General features: G+C 45.3%; 1 protein-coding gene across 2 annotated transcripts in view; it reads right to left on the reverse strand.

Moving 5' to 3' along the window:
• crim1 (cysteine rich transmembrane BMP regulator 1 (chordin-like)) overlaps window positions 1-19767 on the reverse strand; it is a 199891-nt gene that overhangs the window by 12233 nt on the left and 167891 nt on the right. For both annotated transcript variants that reach the window (XM_043695492.2, XM_087991206.1), the window contains exons 11-16: window positions 14404-14613; window positions 11034-11249; window positions 9805-10026; window positions 6976-7170; window positions 4832-4960; window positions 121-302 (exon numbers count right to left, since the gene is read on the reverse strand). In XM_043695492.2, coding sequence (XP_043551427.1) covers window positions 121-302; window positions 4832-4960; window positions 6976-7170; window positions 9805-10026; window positions 11034-11249; window positions 14404-14613 — 1154 coding nt within the window. The remainder of the gene's footprint in view (window positions 1-120; window positions 303-4831; window positions 4961-6975; window positions 7171-9804; window positions 10027-11033; window positions 11250-14403; window positions 14614-19767) is intronic.

A 19767-nucleotide genomic window follows, 5' to 3' on the forward strand; every position in this document is an offset into this window, starting at 1 on the left:
AATAGTGAATCCGATGCATTTTTATGACAATGTGGACATTTCATGATTATCAACCTCAAACCTCACACACTTTCCTTAACCAGTTATACAGGAGTATACTCAGAAAGAGGGACAACATACCTTTGTAGGAGCTCTGTAACAGGGCACTGGGATCCACTGCTTCTTCTGGTTGACGAGCAGCAGAGCTATGACTAGGATAAGAGCAATCATGATGGGCAGTGCTACCCAAGCCACTGAGTGTATGGCAGAGTCTTCATTGTACCGAGGATAGTCTCCACCTATTGTGTTTACATGGAGATTCTCTGTTGGAGATGAAGAAAAAAGACAAAGTCTAATGTTAGCAGAGGTGGGGGGGGGGGGAGTTACACTGAGGCAATGACCATTCAACGTGGTAGCCTTTTGGGTGGGTGGGGGCACACATTTTCAGTACCACCAAGATATTTATTCTTTTCATGGGAGATAGCATCACTGGCAAAGTCAGTACTCTTTGCCCATCTCCAAGTATCCTTGCTAAGCCATTTAGAAGTCAGACGTTTTGCTGTGTGGGTGTGGAGTCACACACAGATCAGCAGATTTCCTTCCCGTGAGGGCAAAGTGAGCCAGATGGGTTTTAAAACAACAATTAGCAGTGACTATGTGATCGCCATTAGGTTAGCCTTTGAATCCAGACTTTTACTGAATTCAAGTGTCACCGTCTGCCATGGTGGGACTTGAAGCTACAACCCCAGGACATTTGCCTCGGGTTCTGGATTACCGGATCGGTGATGGACCATCACAAACTGGAGACCACAAACCCGCCCACTGCTGCTGAGCTGTTTTGCTGAGATAGAGCATTCAAATTTGTACACAGAAACTGAGATGAGAAGATGCCTGTTCAGTTCCGGTTTCAGTATTGCAAAAAAGCTATAGATGTGGAGTCACTGTGTCGGTTCAGAAAAAGATGTAGAAGGCTGATTCCAGGACAGGAAAAGGTTGTACAGGTGACAGCTCTTTTCTCTAGAAAAGACATGGCTAAGAGTTGACATGTTACAGGTCTTTAAGATGACAAAGGGGTTCCATGGGTTAGATGTGGGGAAACTATTTCCATTTGTGGGGAGACCAGAACTAGGGGTGATAAATACAAGATAATCGCCAATAAATCCAATTGGGAGTTCAGGAGATATTTCTCTATCAACAGACTGTAGGAGGTGTTACCTCACGGAGAAGAAGTAGAAATAAAATTAAGGTAAATTAATATTTTTAAACACTCTTTCCTGGGATGTGGGCTTTACTGACAAAGCCAGCTTTTGCTGTCCAACTCATTGCCCTTGAACTGACTGGATTGCTCGGTCATTTCAGAGGGTCTGGAGTCACATGGGGGCCAGACCAGGTAACAGCTTTCCTTCCCCCACAGGATATGAGTCAACTGGTTTGGGTTTTTACAACAGCTGAAAATGGATAGCTTCATGGTCAGTATTACCAAAACCAGCTTTTATTTTCACATTCTTATTCAACTTAATTTAAACAACAGCAGTTACCACAGTGGGTTTTGACCCAGAGCATAACCCATAGTGAAATAACCACTATACCACATCCTCCCCCGTATGACCAGGAGCAGGAGGTTGACCCCCTATAGCCCACACAATCATTCAAGTTGATTATGTGAGCTGACTTAGCCCCAAATTTACATTCCACATATTTACATACACGAGAAGAAGTGAATAAGATTTGCTGATCGGGTGAATGAGGTAATATGACACACTTGAAAGCAGTGGGAAAGCAGACAGGGTGTATACAATCTGCCGTCACCTTTTACACATTCCAGCCCAAACTGAACAGTCTGGAAGGTGTCAAGGGAACAATAGATTTAATAAATGAATAAATCTTTTATCTGTTGAGCAACAGGAACTATAAAAGGTGGAGATGCCAGCTATCACAAGAATGCCTGCATTAATCTCAGTAAAGGCTGCTGACTCACGATTTACAAAGTTCATAGCAGTACAATGCTTCGTGTCTTCCGCAGGCCTATCTCCTGGGAACTGCTGACGAACAATCCTTGAATGATAAAGGGCACTGAATGACTAGTTTACTGAGCAGGCCACGATTCTAGGATTCTCTCTGACGCTGGTGAATTTTACAGGCTACCTCACAAGACAAATAAATGCAGCACTGCTTTACAAATAATTACCCACATTAACAATATCTCATCGAGAGCTGAAGCAGATGCTTTCGGATGGAATGATTTTCAAAATCTTTGAGATCACAGCACCTCAATAAACATGTTTCATGCTCAATGATTAACCCTCTCCTGCGACTGATCAGGTGTACCCGAGAACTCTGTGGGAAGCTAGAGAAGTGATTGCTGGGCCTCTTGCTGAGATATTTGTATCATCGATAGTCACAGGTGAGGTGCCGGAAGACTGGAGGTTGGCAAACATGGTGCCACTATTTAAGAAGGGCGGTAAAGATAAGTCAGGGCAAGTTGTTGAAGGGAATCCTGAGGGACAGGATGTACATGTATTTGGAAAGGCAAGGACTGATTCAGGATAGTCAACATGGCTTTGTGCGTGGGAAATCATGTCTCACAAACTTGATAGACTTTTTTTGAAGAAGTAACAAAGAAGATTGATGAGGGCAGAGCAGTAGATGTGATCTACATGGACTTCAGTAAGGCGTTCGACAAGGTTCCCCATGGGAGACTGATTTGCAAGGTTAGATCTCATGGAATACAGGGAGAACTAGCCATTTGGATACAGAACTGGCTCAAAGGTAGAAGACAGAGGGTGGTGGTGGAGGGTTGTTTTTCAGACTGGAGGCCTGTGACCAGTGGAGTGCCACAAGGAACGGTGCTGGGCCCTCTACTTTTTGTCACTTACATAAATGATTTGGATGCAAGCATAAGAGGTACAGTTAGTAAGTTTGCAGATGACACCAAAATTGGAGGTGTAGTGGACAGCGAAGAGGGTTACCTCAGATTACAACAGGATCTTGACCAGATGAGCCAGTGGGCTGAGAAGTGGCAGACTGAGTTTAATTCAGATAAATGTGAGGTGCTGCATTTTGGGAAAGCAAATCTTAGCAGGACTTATACACTTAATGGTAAGGTCCTAGAGAGTATTGCTGAACAAAGAGACCTTGGAGTGCAGGTTCATAGCTCCTTGAAAGTGGAGTCGCAGGTAGATAGGATAGTGAAGAAGGAGTTTGGTATGCTTCCCTTTATTGGTCAGAGTATTGAGTACAGGAGTTGGGAGGTCATGTTGCGGCTGTACAGGACATTGGTTAGGCCACTGTTGGAATATCGTGTGCAATTCTGGTCTCCTTCCTATCGGAAAGATGTTGTGAAACTTGAAAGGGCTCAGAAAAGATTTACAAGGATGTTGCCAGGGTTGGAAGATCTGAGCTACAGGGAGAGGCTGAACAGGCTGGGGCTGTTTTCCCTGGAGCGTCGGAGGCTGAGGGGTGACCTTATAGAGGTTTACAAAATTATGAGGGGCATGGATAGGATAAATAGACAAAGTCTTTTCCCTGGGGTCGGGGAGTCCAGAACTAGAGGGCATAGGTTTAGGGTGAGGGGGGAAAGATATAAAAGAGACCTCAGGGGCAACTTTTTCACGCAGAGGGTGGTACGTGTATGAAATCAGCTGCCAGAGGAAGTGGTGGAGGCTGGTACAATTGCAACATTTAAGAAGCATCTGGATGGGTATATGAATAGGAAGTGTTTAGAGGGATATGGGCCGGGTGCTGGCAGGTGGGACTAGATTGGGTTGGGATATCTGGTCGGCATGGACGGGTTGGACCGAAGGGTCTGTTTCCATGCTGTACATCTCCATGACTCTATGACTGCTGGAATGTTGATTTCCCCCTTGTCTTGCCCTCTCCTCCCAGGACGATCACATTTCAAGCAGGAATCACCAGTTGTGCTGAGAGGTGGCTTTCAGATTAGGAGGAAGAGAGCTGTTGCTGTTCCTATCCAGCAGCCTCCCTTGGCAGTGCAAGTGTGTTGGCAGAATGGTACATGGCAGGAATGCCTCCTACAGTCAATCATCCAGTGGGCCAGGATTGCAAGCGATGACAATCCACCAATTGGCAGCAGGAAGCCCACCGAGGCTCATCAGCAACCAATCAGCTGCAATTTTCCAACATGAATATAGACTTACGGCCATGATGGGGAGCTGTGCACTGTGCCAACAGCTCAGCGGGTTACAGGTAGAGAGCGAGTGGCTGGAGGGCAAAATATTCAACATGGACATTGGGTTGGGGGTCTTGACAGGACAGATGGCGAAAGGGTGTTTCCCGTTGTGGGAGAGACTAAAATTAAGGAACGAAGTATAACACAGTGATGAGGGGAGTTTTTTTTCTCATTATTATGAGTCTTTGGAATGCCTTTCTCTCAAGAGGGAGAGTCACTGATTGTTTTTAAGGTTGCAATAGATACATTCTTGACTAAAGTAAAGTCGTCATATTGTGGGGCCACTTCCTCATTAGGTGGTGGTTTAACCTGAGGGTCGCCAACCTCACGTAAAGGGAGATGCTGAAAAGAAAAGTCCTTCGTGGTAACCTCAGCATGAGTGCAGGAACTGAACTCACATAGTTGGCATCACTCTACATTGCAAGCCAGCCATCCAGCTAATTGAACTAACTATCTAAAACAGGAGTTAAAGATTATTGACAGAAGCCAAGAAGGTGGGGTTCTGGCTACTAGAAATTGGTCTACTCTACTCCCACTCCTATTTTGTGGGCTGGTATGAATTGACTGGCCTGAGGTCCTTGACAGGCAAAAATGTCATAGTTTCCCTCCAACGTCCTGGTGGATGGAATAGTGAGGAACACACACACACACACACTCACTTACCATCGTCCCGAAGATGTGCAGGAATTTCATTCCCACTAGGAGTTGGCCAGAACGGGGCTTCCACTTCAATCTGTCCTCTTTGGTCAAACTTCTCAATGGGTATGTTGGTGGGTTCCGGAATGTACAGGTCTAAAGGGAGACAGGGATCGAGCAAAACAACATGAACGGCATCTGTGAATGGCCTCAGTCCTCCTGTAAGCAAACACTTGTACAGTTTGGAGAAAGTGAGGACTGCAGATGCTGGAGTACCAGAGTTGAAAAATGTGGTGCTGGAAAAACACAGCAGGAGCATTCTCCTGCTCCTCGGATGCTGCCTGGCCTGCTGTGTTTTTCCAGCACCACATTTTTCAACCCTTGTACAGTTTGGACATACATTGCTGTCCTTGCCAGGAATGAACCCAGAAATGCTGCCTGGGATGAACAGATCTCAATGCTCCGGCATTGTGAAACAAACACTGATGGAATCTGGAACCAAAACAAAACCATACCCAAACAAAACCATACCCAAACCATGCAAAGATTACACATGTTTTCCTCACTGGGATAGTGTGGGGGGTTCAGAAAGTCCTTACAACTAGAATGAAAGTACAAGTGCTTGCATTCACCTTGTTCCTCTAACATAGTGAAGCATTCCAAGCTGCTTCATGGTTGCATTCTCAACTAAAACTGAACTACATAAGGATTAGTGACTCTTAAAAGAAGGGGAAAGGTTTCAGAAGAAACTTTCAGAGCTCGGGGCCTGGGTAGCAGAAGGTACAGTTGCCATTGATGAACAAAACAAAATGCACCATGAAACTTTAATTATTGGCACTTTTAATATGAGCTGATTGTGACCATTGAGGCAAGGTGACAAGTCCAGGGGTCACAAAAGATCCTTTGGAATTTGTCCTACTCTGTCTCTAACTCAGTCAGACAACATGTCAGTCAGAGAGGCAGGGCACTGAGTCACAGGGCCCAGACCATGCTGCAGCGAGACTGGCAGAGAGAAAGCTTCAAGGGACAGCCACAGTTTGAGGAATCTCTGTGCCTGTCTGAAGATCTTGACAGAAGTATAAAGGATAGGTTGATGAAGAGGGAATGAACCATGGCCAGAACTCCAAGTCAAAAACTAATTTTACCTGTAACAATATTTTTATTTTGCTTTCAAAGTTCTAGCATCCAACGTGCTTCATTAATAAGGTGAAATGTGTGGAGCAGTGTTAGTAATGAATGGATCTTTGGCTGTTCTACAAATGAAGGAGTCAATCAGTTTTAAATAAACACCAACATATCCTGTGAGCCAGAAGTTTCCTATGGATACATTTTGGATTTATTACCGATTGTGATAGCACTGAAGTCAGTTTACCATCGTTATGTGTAGGCACGGAAGTGTGGGGTGTGCGCTATGGAGCGTATGTGAGAATGAGGGAGTGGAGAGGGGTGTAATTCTTATTCAGAGGCATGGGTGGGACAGCTGGGAATGCACTGTTGTCAAACTGAGGTCCAACTAAGGAAGAGGCTACTGCTTGATGGGAGGGTAGGTCAGGAGGATGAGGTAAAGGGTGAAGAGGAGGGCAAGTAAGGGTGACTCCTGGTTTGGGGGGGGGGGAGTTAGTCCAGGATCAGAGCATTAATCAATGGGACGAGTGAACAGTATGTGTGTGTGCAACGGAGAGAGTGTGAGTATTGAGGCAAGGGTTGATTGTGGGATAAATGTGTAGAACATTTGAGGGTTAAGTGTGGGTACAGTGTGTACTGTTGCGGGACGGATGTTGATGGGGTACAGTTTGTCCTTGGGGAGACTGAGCATTGACCTGGGTGGGAGGTACAGTGTATTCGGAGGGGGGGGGAGGATTGAGGGGAGGAGGTAAGGTGTGTTGGGGAGGGGTACGATAGAGAAGCTGAGGGGGTGGGGGAGAGTGGTGTACAATGCAGGAAAAATGAGCTGCTAACTGGAGTCAGAGATTCAAGGGACGTATGTCTTGTGGTTTGCTTCTGAGAATAGGCAGGCTCTGTAAGAAGCAGATACTCTTCATTAACCGTAAGTAAAAGTCAATAAGGGGTGGAAAGTAAACAATGTGTGCACTGGGAGGTGGTGACAGGGGTGGGGGGTGTCATCTCTGTCAGTTCTGGGATCGATAAAGCAGGGGAAGGCCTCTAATTACCTGGGCACACAGGACAGCAGCTTCCATCCACGTAGACAGGTTCCAGGCAGGGGAGGGGAGGGCAGCTGACCGTGGAGCAGAGTGTCTGCCCTTGCAGGCAGTAACAGTGTGTACAGCTGTCGATGTCCCATCGCTCCTCATCCGCGTAGGTTTTCTCATTGAAGTGACACACGACTTTGCTCGGGATGCTCTCCTCTGTCGAAGGCAGGCAAATGGAGAAAATAAAAACGGAGTCGAGTTAGACTGTGGTCATTCAGCCATTCCCTGCAGTGAGGAAATCTTACAACTCAGTCAGTTTGAAAGTGATTTCTGGGTAGAGAAGCAACTAATCTGCATCAGGCTGACAATCTGGGTATCGCAGCATGGTTTCTATCTCTCAATCAGTGAAGCATAGAAACCAGGAGCAGCTAAGGCCATTCTGCCCTTTGAACCTGCTCCATCATTCAACCTCTTCATGATCCTCTGTGGTATTTCAGCTTTCTTTCGATACCCCTTAATGCCTTTAAAATTTATAAACGTACCAATCTCTTAGTGAAGTGCTACTTCAAATGTTGCTTGTTTATTAAACAAACAGCTTTGAACGGATTGAGGGCATTTTAACAAACTAAAAATGCACACCAACTCCTCACCAGCTTTAAGAGTACTTTAAGAGTCACCTGGTTCTGTCTCTGCTGACTCTGTATACCGTCCCTCAGCTCACCAGGAGCAGTTTCACGCAGCACTGTACAAGAATTTACTTGACCAGACCGGCTTAATCTATCAACAATAGGTCAAGTCTGGGGATGTGTGCACCACAGGTAAGGCTTTGGTATTGAATGCCCAATCTTGAATGCTCTGATATGATGGTGGTGGGGCTTCTATTGGAATGGCTGGTGGTGGGTTCACTACAACTGAATGGCTTCCAGTTGGCAGTCACGGGTTAATCACCTTGCTATACCTACCAGACTGAGTAACGCTGATAGGCTTCCTTCCCTTAATGAATCAGATCAATTTTTATGATAAAGAACAGCTTTCGTCATGAACTGCAATTGATCCTGAACAACTGGGGAGGCCTGGACACTGTCTATGAATGTAAGATATTGTGAGAAATGCATTCAGACCATCCGGGTGGTTTCTGGCACCGATAGCACTCTCAAAGGAAGGCAGGTCAGTAAAGCACACAAGCGTATTGGGAGTGTTTCTGACTGAGGTCAACCAGAGATAGGGTAAAAAGGGATAAAAAGATCCCTGAAATCTGAAAAATTACTATTTACTGAAATGAGAAATGTGCTGCCATGGTTTTTTCATCTTGCACTCATCAGGATAAATGCAAGAATGCAAAATTTCTAATGATGAGTTGATAAAGTGTGGTCCTGGAAACAAACACATCAGGTCAGGCAAGCAGCAGTGTCGGCATTTTGGGCTTAACCGTTTCAAATGATCACAACACACAAAATTTGGCATTCTTGCATTTGTCCTGATGAGTGGAGTCCAAAAAATCTTCAGCAGCCTCTCACCTTCTTTTCTGGAGTTTTCAAGTTTGGTGCTATCAAAGTGACTGTTTGTAATTTTGGTCCTCATGGCCACCAGGTTGTAACTGGGCTGTCACTAGAGGGAGCAAGAGGTCCACAGTGTGATGAGAGCTGCAACGTCAGTGGAGAGTGTAAGAGGGTTGGAAAGGATAGAGTTGTGAATGAGGGTTACAAGAGTGTACAGTGTGTGAGGATGAATTGTCTGTGTCCCAGAAAAGCAACTGGTCTTATTAAACTGAACATACAAGAATGGACTCAGGACCATTGTCACCTTCACTGAAATACCACGAAAATGAAACCAGTAAGGGTTTTTGAGGGTGTGTGGGCACTAATTCATGCTCCAATATAATTATTCCAATATATAAATCAAACAATCAGCTTAATTTTATCTGTTGGATGAGCTTGCCAAGGAGGGGGGGGGGGGGGAAGAAGAGGATGAAATTTTCTACGCAGCTTGGTGACAAGATACTAATTTCCCATTGCTTTGTTGGAACTATTATTGATAATTATCCTAATACACACTGTTGTCACAACAGTAATAATCAGTTTGTACTGACAGAGGCTGGTTTCAGTCAGCTTGGCTCTGGTGTCCAGGGAAGATGGCAGGTCACAGCTGAGATCCTGTGGTTGGGGGAACAGGAGGGATATTCTCCCCAGCTACTGGCCAGCAATGCCATGCTGCATCAGAAGAAATGATTAATGCTGCCTCTCTGCTGCTTTCACAGCTTCAGTTGTGTTGGCAGGTTTATCGTTCTGGGGGGCGGGGGGGGGGGGGGGGGCAGCTCAGCTCTGAGGACCCAGCTAAGGGTTAACACCACACTATAACAGAGGTGGACGGTATGGGTTTAGCTCCTCCTCTTGCTCTCCATTGAGGATGTGTTTACTAATAAAGGAAGACATTTCTCTGAGTTTGTCCATAGGGCAGACACAGCCGTTAGAGACTCTTAGGACCTCTCTGATAATGTTATCATTATCTGCCCTCATTAGCTGTGTTAGCAGAGGTGCCTTGAGGGATTCAGGAGGACAGAGAAGGAATGACTTTGCTCAAATCTTTCCTTTGTCTTTTTCACAGAGAGCTTACCCAGCGTGTTCTTTGACTGATCAGGAATTAGCTGCAAAGGAGGGAGACTGCAAGAGCAAGGTTCCTAGGCTCAGGGTGTCAAAATATCGATAATGAATACCATTAGAATCACTGTGAACTCGAGATGTACCAACTTGCCCTAGACAACAGGGGAATAAAGGCAACAAAAGCAGATGGCCCATCTCCTGGATGCACAGTAAGAGAATGGCACACCGATTCCTCAGCACCATTACTCACCAATACAGTAAGGGCAGCACTGCCCTTTCCGCAGGACAGGCCGGGCACAGGTCACAGCTGGGCACGACTCCGAGTAGCAGCTGATGACACCCTCCATGCAAATGCAGCTGCTGCATACATTTGGCTTCCAGGATTCAGCTGCCAAGAAGATATCACCTTCATCATTCTTACAGTAACCAGGCATACTTCTGTTGCTTGGCGACATAGGCTGAAGGGGTTCATCTGGTGAAAGGAGGAGAAGACACCAATTTTGCAACAGGAGAACGTGAAGTCAGCCTCCCCACTCCCCTCAACCAATATCATCCACAAGCCGATGTGTTGCATTTAGTTAAGAAAAAGCTGGATAATGCTTAAACCAGCCAAGTTCTTTATCTACTTGCTGTTCAAAACTCATCACCACAAGGAACAGTTGAGGCAAGTAATACAGCACAGATTTGGGCCCTGAGAGCCAGAAACAAAGAACTAGCCTTTAGGTAGCACTTTTGCCTGTGTTAGGACAACCCCAATAGCCAGCATGTACACAGCACGATCCCACAATGATTACCAGATGTTTCTTTTGCAAAGTGATGTTGCTAAGGGTTTTGTAAATGGTAAAAAGATGCTGAAATGGGAGAGGCCATTCAGCCCAATCAATACTATCCAGATAGCAGAACATGCTTGGGTGTTACTCATTGCTTTTCTGACCTGCACCAAAACAGGGAACCGTAGCTCCATGGTTGGTCAGTTTACGTTTCAGTAAAATCGGTATGTGATGTGCTAAATGGCAGCTTACTTCCACAAGTTAATCATTTGTAAATGTAAAATAAATTATTCATTAAAGTTCTAAGGAGGTCACTATAGTCCAAGTCCGATGCATTAAAAACAGCATTGCAATCAAATAACTTAGCTAAAAAACAGATGCAATGTCAGTGAGGTTCTGGACTGAACTCCCAGCTGACATATATCTTTAGTATATTTGACATATTTCTTACAGCAGATTCTTACTCAATAAAAGGCCAAGGACCACGCAGCACACAAGCAGGCTATTCGGCTCTAGTGCTTAACGCCCCACATAAGCCTCCCACTACCTATTGTCTTTGCATCAGTATACGTTTCCATTCTTTATTCCTCTCATATACTCTGCTGTGACTGTCCCCTTTATTTAAACTTTGAACCAGGGTGTCAGGAGATCTTGCTGCCTTCCATGTGCTAAGTAAATACAAGCTGGTGTTTGCAGTTTGTGAGCATACCTGGGCACTGTGGGCAGCATGAGTCTGGTGTCCTGATGGGGTTCTGGCAGAGGATGGGTGGGCAGACCTCGGTGTCACAGAGCACACGCCCGGTGTGGCACGTGCACTGGGTGCAGGAGTCAATGTTCCAAGTTTCTCCTTCCACAAAGTATTCGCCCCCAGGAGCATGGCAGATCGAGGTATCACTCAGCTCAGGCTTCCAAAGGCCAGAGTCCTCTGAGAACAAAGTGAGTTAACAATCTGGTTAGCAAAATGGGGAATGTCTCAACACATGCACATCACTAATGTCAATTGAAAAGCAGAACTATTCAAAGGTGAAGAGCATTAAAAGATAAGCAGGAAGGGCGAAGAAATGCAATTTGAATAGATAGCTCTAATTGAAAAGCCTGCTCAGACACAGGTACAGGATTGAAAGGCTTACTTTTGTACTGTAATTTCTTTCAGTTTATGAATTAACGGTTGTAATACATCAGAGGAAGAAATGAATTCCTTTACAACATGAAATGAAGCTGTACTTTCACATCAATTGGTTACTCCTTTCATAAGGCTGGAGGTGCCATCGATAGTATCGAGGGCTATTGCAGGCTGCAGCACGACATAGACAAGATGCAGAGCTGGGCTGAGAAATGGCAGATGGAGTTCAACCTGGATAAATGCGAAGTAATGCATTTTGGAAGGTCGAACTCGAATGCTGAATATAGGATTAAAGACGGGATTCTTGGCAGTGTGGAGGAACAGAGGGATCTGGGTGTTCAAGTGCATAGATCCCTCAAAGTTGCCCCCAAATGGATAGGGTTGTTAAGAAAGCATATGGTGTTTTGGCTTTCATTAACAGGAGGATCAGGTTTAAGAGGCGTGAGGTTTTGCTGCAGCTCTACAAGTCCCTGCTGAGACCACACTTGGAATATTGTGTCCAGTTCTGGTCGCCCTATTATAGAAAAGATGTGGAGGCTTTGGAGAGGATGCAATGAAGGTTTACCAGATGCTGCCTGGACTGGAGGGCTTGTCTTATGAAGAGAGGTTGACTAAGCTTGGACTTTTCTCTTTGGAGAGAAGGAAGAAGAGAGGTGACCTGATCGAGATATACAAGGTAATGAGAGGCATAGATAGAGTCAGTAGGCAGAGACATTTCCCCAGGGCAGGATTGACTGGTACGAGGGGTCACAGTGTTAAGATATTAGGAGAAAGGTATAGAGGAGGCGTCAGAGGAAGGTTCTTTATGCAGAGAGTTGTGAATGCATGGAATGCGTTGCCAGCGGTGGTGGTGGAAGCAGAGTCTTGAGGGACATTTAAGCGACTCGACATGCACGTGCACAGCAATGAATTGAGGGGTGCATACGTTAGGGTATTACTTTAGATTAGGAATAATCCTTGGCACAACATTGTGGGCCAAAGGGCCTGCTCTTTGTACTTTTGCATGTTCTATGTTCTATATGCTTATCAATACTGCAATTTATGATCTATTATATCAGTGCAATATAAAGAGACAAAGTACCATTTACTCTCAATGCATTTTGTTTCCGAGCTCATTCCTCGGAAAAGGTCCTACACTGGTACAGTTAAAGGCAGTGAAATAGTGGCAGAAACTGATAACAAGAGAAGGCTCACTGCAGATTTCGATGTCAATTTGTGAACCATAGAGAAGGAGTTAGCCGTCTGGTTCACTCGTGCCTGCCTCTTTGGTAGATCAATCCAATAAAAAACACATGGATCTGGAAAACTTCAGGTTCTATTTCTAGTCTGTGTTAACTTTATTGTTCTCAGCCTAAGGTCAACAGCTCTCCGGGTCCCAGAGCTCGGGATAAAAAAGTAAAATCGGCTTTTCCCTTTGACACAGTTGAGCTGATGTATGTTAGAGACTGAAGTATGATTTTGTTTAGCGACTCCGATGTCAGAGTCAGATTGGGATCCTGACCCTGCACTTGAACGACCATCTGACAGTGGTTTTCCCTAAGGTGGCTCTCTGGTGACGACAGGGGTGTGCTCAGCTGAATTAATGACGGCGAGTTTGTTCTGGAAGCTGGAGGTCCACTACAAGGTCCCCCCCACCAACCCCCTCCCTCCCCCCTCCCCCCACACCCCAACCCCTCCCCCCTTACTTGGAGGGACACAGGGCTCTGCTGTCTTCAGACACCTCCTTGGCGATTTCTTAAAATCAAGCGATTAAAAAAACCTCCATGAGGAGGCAGCCAAGGCCAGGATGGGGTTGGGGTGGAGGGCAGGAGGAGGTGAGGACAGCCTCAAAGTTGGCCTGGAGTTGCTGGTCGCCCTGCCCTGCTGTTGTGAAGCCACTTCAGACTTCCACTCCTGGGTCTGAGGTGTGCAGCAGACGTGGTAGGAAAACCCAATCAGCCTCTGGAAACTGCTCACTGCCTGACCTGAACTGGCTACTCACCGTGTGTGAGGCAGGAACCCTCTGTTCTCGATGCCAGCCCCCAGAAATGGGCAAACCTGCCAACGCATGAATGTTCACACCTACTGGTTCCATTTCTGCCCTTCGGTAGGGAGCTGGGGAGGGGTGGGAATGGTGGTGGTGGTGATAATGTTTGCTCTGACCTTCTTATCCTAGACATAGTCTACCTCACAGGGCCGAATGTCTGCTGCTGGGTTAAGGCAGCCAGGTTTAACAGTGACAGTGCCTAAAACTGGTCTCCTGGAACACAGTCTAAAACTGTGTTAGTCTATCAGCAGCTTAACTATCATCACAGTGTGATGCACTTACCCACTCATCAATTGGTACAATGTTTCATTATCAATTAATGGCAAACTACAGCTAATGTTTATCGGAATGAGCTTCAAATCTCAATAAGATAACTGGAGATCCTTCAGTGATATCAACACAGCAAAGGATCCTTGAGTATTAATGCATGAGTTTGGCATATTGGATTAACATTTATGTACAGCCAGTGCTCAGTGACCCTGACATTTTAGATTTAGCACACTCCTCTAATGATGAGACTCCTATTAATAATATTTATTACTCTGAATAAATTTCTTCAAACCCAGAGACTGTTCCGTCACTGCAGCTAAGTCTGTAGCTCTTTCAGAGAGCTAACCAAAGTGCAATGGGATGAACAACCTCTTAACAGTCATAGATTTTTTAACAGCATGGCAAAGGCCCTTCAGCCTATTATGTCCAAGCCAGCCATGAAACATCCAGCTATTCTATTCCCATTTTCCAACACTTGGCCCACAGCCTTGGCATTTCAAGAGCTCACTATGTAGTCTTTCTGTGCAGCAAAGTGAAGGCAAGTCCCTAACAAGGGGACAAAATTTCCAAAGAATCCAACCCCAGCACCATCTCAACTGCATACTCGGTTCGGGGGTGGGGGGGGGGGGAGCAGAGAGGGCTGATTTAGGTGCTTCTTACCTGGGCACGATGGGCAGCATTGCCCGGGCCGGATGGTAGGATTTCCACAGTTGGGCACGGAACAGGTGATGAGTGCACACATCTCGCGTCCGCTGTAGCAGTAGCATTCACGGCAACCATCATGCCAACTCTCACCGCTCTCGTGACGCCGCCCATCCATGGACAAACACGAGCCAGTTTTTACCGGTGGGATGGCGGTTGTGGGCACCTCTGGATATTAAGAATTGGAAGGAAAAAGAAGTAAGAGTTAGTCATGGCACAGGGCTGTCTCTCCCTCTTAATCACAAGGCTTTTCCTTTCAGCTGCTCAAACCTGGCGTACTATTGTACACAGGAGGATGGGTAGCCCCATTTAGCACCGAGACCCTGCTCCATCTTTCAATTCGATTACGGTAGCTATGTTTCCAACTCAAGAGGAGGTCAGTATAACTGTGGAATCTTAACCTTGGTTTAAAAAAAGGAATGTAAATTGATATAATGCATTCTACAACCTGAGGATGTCCTAAAGCACTTTAAAGCCAATTAAGTACAGTGCAAGAGCAGTCACCATCATAATACAGGAAATATGACAACCAATTCACTTATGGCTCACTCCAACAATCGCTACTGAGACAGGTGACCAAATCTTTTGCTTTTAGTGATCAGATCAAAATAGTGCCATAGGATCTTAGTTTAACGTGTTTTTTTTTAAATTCATTCACAGGATGAGGGTGTCACTGGCTAGGCCAACATTTATTGCCCAGAAGGGAGTTAAGAGTCAACTACATTACTGTGGGACTGGAGTCACATGTAGGCCAGACCAGGTAAGGATGGCAGTGTCCTTCCTAAAGGGCAGTAGTGAACCAGATGGATTTTTCCCAATAATTGGCAATGGATTTAAGGTCATCGTTACATTCTTAGTTCCAGATACTTATTGAATTCAAATTCCACCATCTGCCGTGACAGAATTTGAACCTGGGTCCCCAGAATGTTATCTGGGTCTCTGGATTAACTGTCCAGCAATAATACCACTAGGCCATCACCTCCACTGAAAAGGAGTCATCTCCAGTGACACTGGGGTGCCAGTCTGGATTACAAGCTGAAGTCTCTGGAGAGGGGTTTGAAGCCCCGATATCCTGAGGGAGTAACGAAAGGGCTAACAACTAAGCCAACAAACCATCTTTAAGTCCCTGCTCAACAATATGCCTCAGCCTTTAATGACAATTCTCAAGACAATATGACATTTCTTTCATCCCCAACGTCGGAGGCCTCTGAGTGAGATTATAAACAGGATCAATTTTGTGCTGCAAGACCATGTCCATTTGGAATAGGATTGAGCTTGCACAACCTCATTTCACAACTAAACAGTGGCTGGTGGGTCGATAATCAGGAAGTAGAGGTTTTGACTGATTGGTAAAACAGCCACACTTGAGGAAAAACCCTTTAGGTGATGAATGGTTAAGGTGTGGATTGCACACTCTGATTGGATGATGGGTTCAGGTTCAATTGCAACCTTCGCTGGCAAATTAAATAAACATTTGAAAGAGAAACAAAATCACAGGGAGATGGACAAAGAGTAAAAGGTGTGGATCTAACTGGATTACCAATTCATAGAGGCAGGATAAATTACTGAACTGTGCTACGACCCTACAGAATCCTTACAGCCAGAGAAGACTGTCCTGTCACCCCAGGCTGGATTTAGATCACAGATTAAAAGGCAGTGCCCCCTTAGGTTCTCTTCCCAAGGTAATGTGGCTTCCCTCTGCTACTTCAAAGTGACCATTATATACGTTGCCATGGTGCTGAATATAGACAGCCCACATCTGATCCCTCTTCCTACCTGACATACACTCAACACTTGCGATGGCTGTCCTGCTGTGATCAGGAATGGAAACACTGCCTGATTTCCTGCGATCAAACCTCACACAAAATTGGGAGATCCACCTACTGCTACCTCGGTTTGAACTTGGCTAATTCAGGAGCAAGGAGAAAGTGAGGTCTGCAGATGCTGGAGATCAAAGTTGAAACTTTATTGCTGGAACAGCACAGCAGGTCAGGCAGCATCCAGGGAACAGGAGATTCGACGTTTCGGGCACAGGCCCTTCTTCAGGAAGGGCCTGTGCCCGAAACGTCGAATCTCCTGTTCCCTGGATGCTGCCTGACCTGCTGTGCTGTTCCAGCAATAAAGTTTCAACTAATTCAGGAGCAACGTTTGAAACTAGGACCCACTGTGAATACTGGCTGGAGTCTGAGGGTAATTTTATTTTACCCCTTCCTGTGGGGAAAGACTTCTGTTTGACTTCTTTTCCATAGAGACATAACCAAGAATATAGAGTCTCCATGAACAGAAGGACATTAACCCAGTGTTAGACTGGAGAATCGATGTATTTGATGCCTCCCAGTCAATCAAGATCAGTGACACCCACACACTTGAAAAAAAAGTGGACATTGGGGGCTGATAGTGAGGTGAGGCTGTGAAATGAGGAATTGGGGACTGGGCGAGATAACAACCTGGGAATCTGGAAGTACAGGTTTCTCCCATCGCCATGGAGACTTAACTGTGTTTGAGGTTCTCTGATTCCCCATCTGACACCCAGCTCGAGGGATAGACTTGGCTGCCTCTCAGTGGGCAAAGTGTTGGGTTTAAGGAGCAGCTCAGGTTTTGGAGAAGGAGGGGTGCCATGGATGAGATCACTGGGGCCTGGGGGAAGCGTCAGTTGAAGGTGACAGATTGCAGCAGCAAATGACGTGTCTGTGGGGTGATTAGGAGTGTAACTATCATGTAGGGATTTTAAAGACTTAACCTATTGGCATCTGGATTCCTGCTCCTTCTGGCCCATAGCTTGTGCAATAATGTCACTTTATCTTAGCCCCTTCCTACATCCTTTTACAAGGCCCACAACCTCCTTAACAAGGTTTTCAATGATTAATCCCACATCCAGAAAGTGGATTAGTCCCTTGCCCCCTGCTCCACTTCTAATACAACTGTACTCAGATGAAAATTCTTCATGTTTTTGTTTCTCATGGAATCCTTATTGGCTCATCAGGTCTGCACTGGCCTGCAGAAGAACACCCCACCCAAACCCAGCCTCCTAATTCCCAAGGCTTATCCACCTAGCCTGCACACGAGGGAGTCACGGACGGAGTGGTCTTTTCGGAATGCTGATAGGGGAGGGGAGGGAAACATATCCCTGGTGGTGGGGTCCGTTTGGAGGTGGCGGAGATGACGGCGGATGATACGATGTATATGGAGGTTGGTGGGGTGGTAGGTGAGGACTAGTGGGGTTCAGTTAGTAGCCATCTTTGAAAAAAAGCACAATATGGAATACTGAGGGGCACTGGCTCCAAAACAAATTCATTTAAAAGAAAAAGAATGGGTTGAATATTCAACTGCTTTTACAGCGTTACTGATCAAACAGATGACCTAAATAAATTGCTGTTCTTGACAACTCCAATGGTTCCAAATGGTTTGAGGTAAAGTGATTAACGTAACTGTGCTACCAGGCTCCTTGGAGGGAATCAAAATAGGTCATAGATGCATAGCGTAGTGTGACGAGTTTTTTTATTGATATTTTTGCATCTTTTTCTTCAGCTGCTCACTTATTTCATACCTGCACTTATTCTCATGTAATATGTGTTTCTCTGCAAAAGCCCTCCAGTGCCTGTCCCAGTTAAGGTTCCCTTTTAACAAGGCAATATTGGTGCGTTCTGATCCTGTCCTTACCCATGTCCCTTGCACTTACAGCAGAGGTCAGAAGGTATCCATGGGAGTCTTTACACCATTGGACTTATTTAATCATTCCACCATACCCCCTCAGAATTTTTCCCAGTCGTAATCTCTGCTTACCAACCTGTTTACCAGTGAAAATACTTTCTAATTTAAGTGTTACGATTGTCATCCTTGTTCTCAAATCCATCCATTAATCTCTCTACTCCTTGTGGAAACTGCTGAGGTTTCTAAGGACCTTCAATACCCATCTCTTGAACAACCCTGATTTTAATCACTTCACTACTGACAGCCTTAGCTACCTGCCTGGCCCCTGAGCTCTGGAATTCTCTCCTTCAAATTCTCTTGCTTTCAGATGCTTCTTAAAATCTACCCGTTGGCCAAAACTTTGGGCACAACTTTCACTATCTCCTTGAATGACTCAGTGTCAGATTTTGTATGCTAATGCTCCTTGTGAAACATCTGAGGCTGTTTTATATGTTAGAAGGTGTTACACAAATGTAATTATTGCTGTTCTTTCCAGGCCTCTCCCAGTCCAACCATCCCCTTAGTATTCGCTTAAAAGCTGTTCACCTCCACCATTTTCCCAGTTGTGATGATAGGACATTGGTCTGGAACAACACTGTTTGCTTTTGTCTGTGTCTCTGCACAGATGTTGGCAGATCTGTAGTGCATTATTTCCAACATTTTCTCTTCTTTGTGTCAGAGTGTTATATTATGGTTGAGAGCCTGAACTCATGTGAATGGACGCTTGGATTTTGGGACAGCTAATTCAGTACAGGCAGACGAATCAAAGCTGAACTCAGAATGTTGGAACACTACAGCCTTAACTTGCAGTGGAAACTGTACTTCATTTTTAATCAAACCTTCAAACAAAATTTTTAAAAAATGCTTTCCTTAAAAGAAATGTATATATGGCTCTCAAAGTCTTTCTGCTTTCTCTTTGCAGAGACAAGCTACATCAACGTTTTTGAAGCGGTATGAGCAGACCCTATTGCTCAAGGGAAAGTCAGCAGACGACAGAGTTACAGCAGACGACAGAGTTACAGCATGATGTATTGTTCTGCTACTTAAGCAGGCTGCCCCCTTAAGGCTGAAAAATGTAACAGCTGCAAATGGGTTCATCCTGAGAACAATTAGGGATCAATTAGGGATTATTCACATGCTGAGGTTAATTCATTAGAGGTCACTTGCCTTCCTTCCTAGCTTTTTATGAGGATGCCTCAGAAATCACACGCACAGCTTTAATAGAAAATAGAAAGGTCAATTTGTGCAAGGCATGGTCCCCATTACTCCCAACTTCCTGGGAGTGTACAGCGTTGAATGTCATTAGGAAAGGGAATTGCCATCCTTACTTGGTCTGGTCTACATGTGACTCCAGATCCACAGAAATGTGGTTGATGCTTAAATGCCCTCTGGGCATTAGGGCTGGGCAATAAATGCTGGCCAGCCAGCAATACCCTCATCCCGTGAATGAATAAAGAAAAACCCATCATGTCTCTAGAAAGAAACTCCAACTGGATCTACTTGCACCATTCTTTCAGGCAGCACACTCCAGACTGTAATAAAGAGTTGTGTCAAATAAAAGCATCCTCACGTGTTCCTAGGATATTTGCTAATCTTACATCTGGGATTTCTGGCGACCAACCTTCCCAACAA

This window comes from Chiloscyllium plagiosum, unplaced genomic scaffold (assembly GCF_037043375.1).
Source record: "Chiloscyllium plagiosum isolate Xiang-an unplaced genomic scaffold, Cpla_swu_hap1 HiC_scaffold_10, whole genome shotgun sequence".
Taxonomy (NCBI): Eukaryota; Metazoa; Chordata; class Chondrichthyes; order Orectolobiformes; family Hemiscylliidae; genus Chiloscyllium; species Chiloscyllium plagiosum.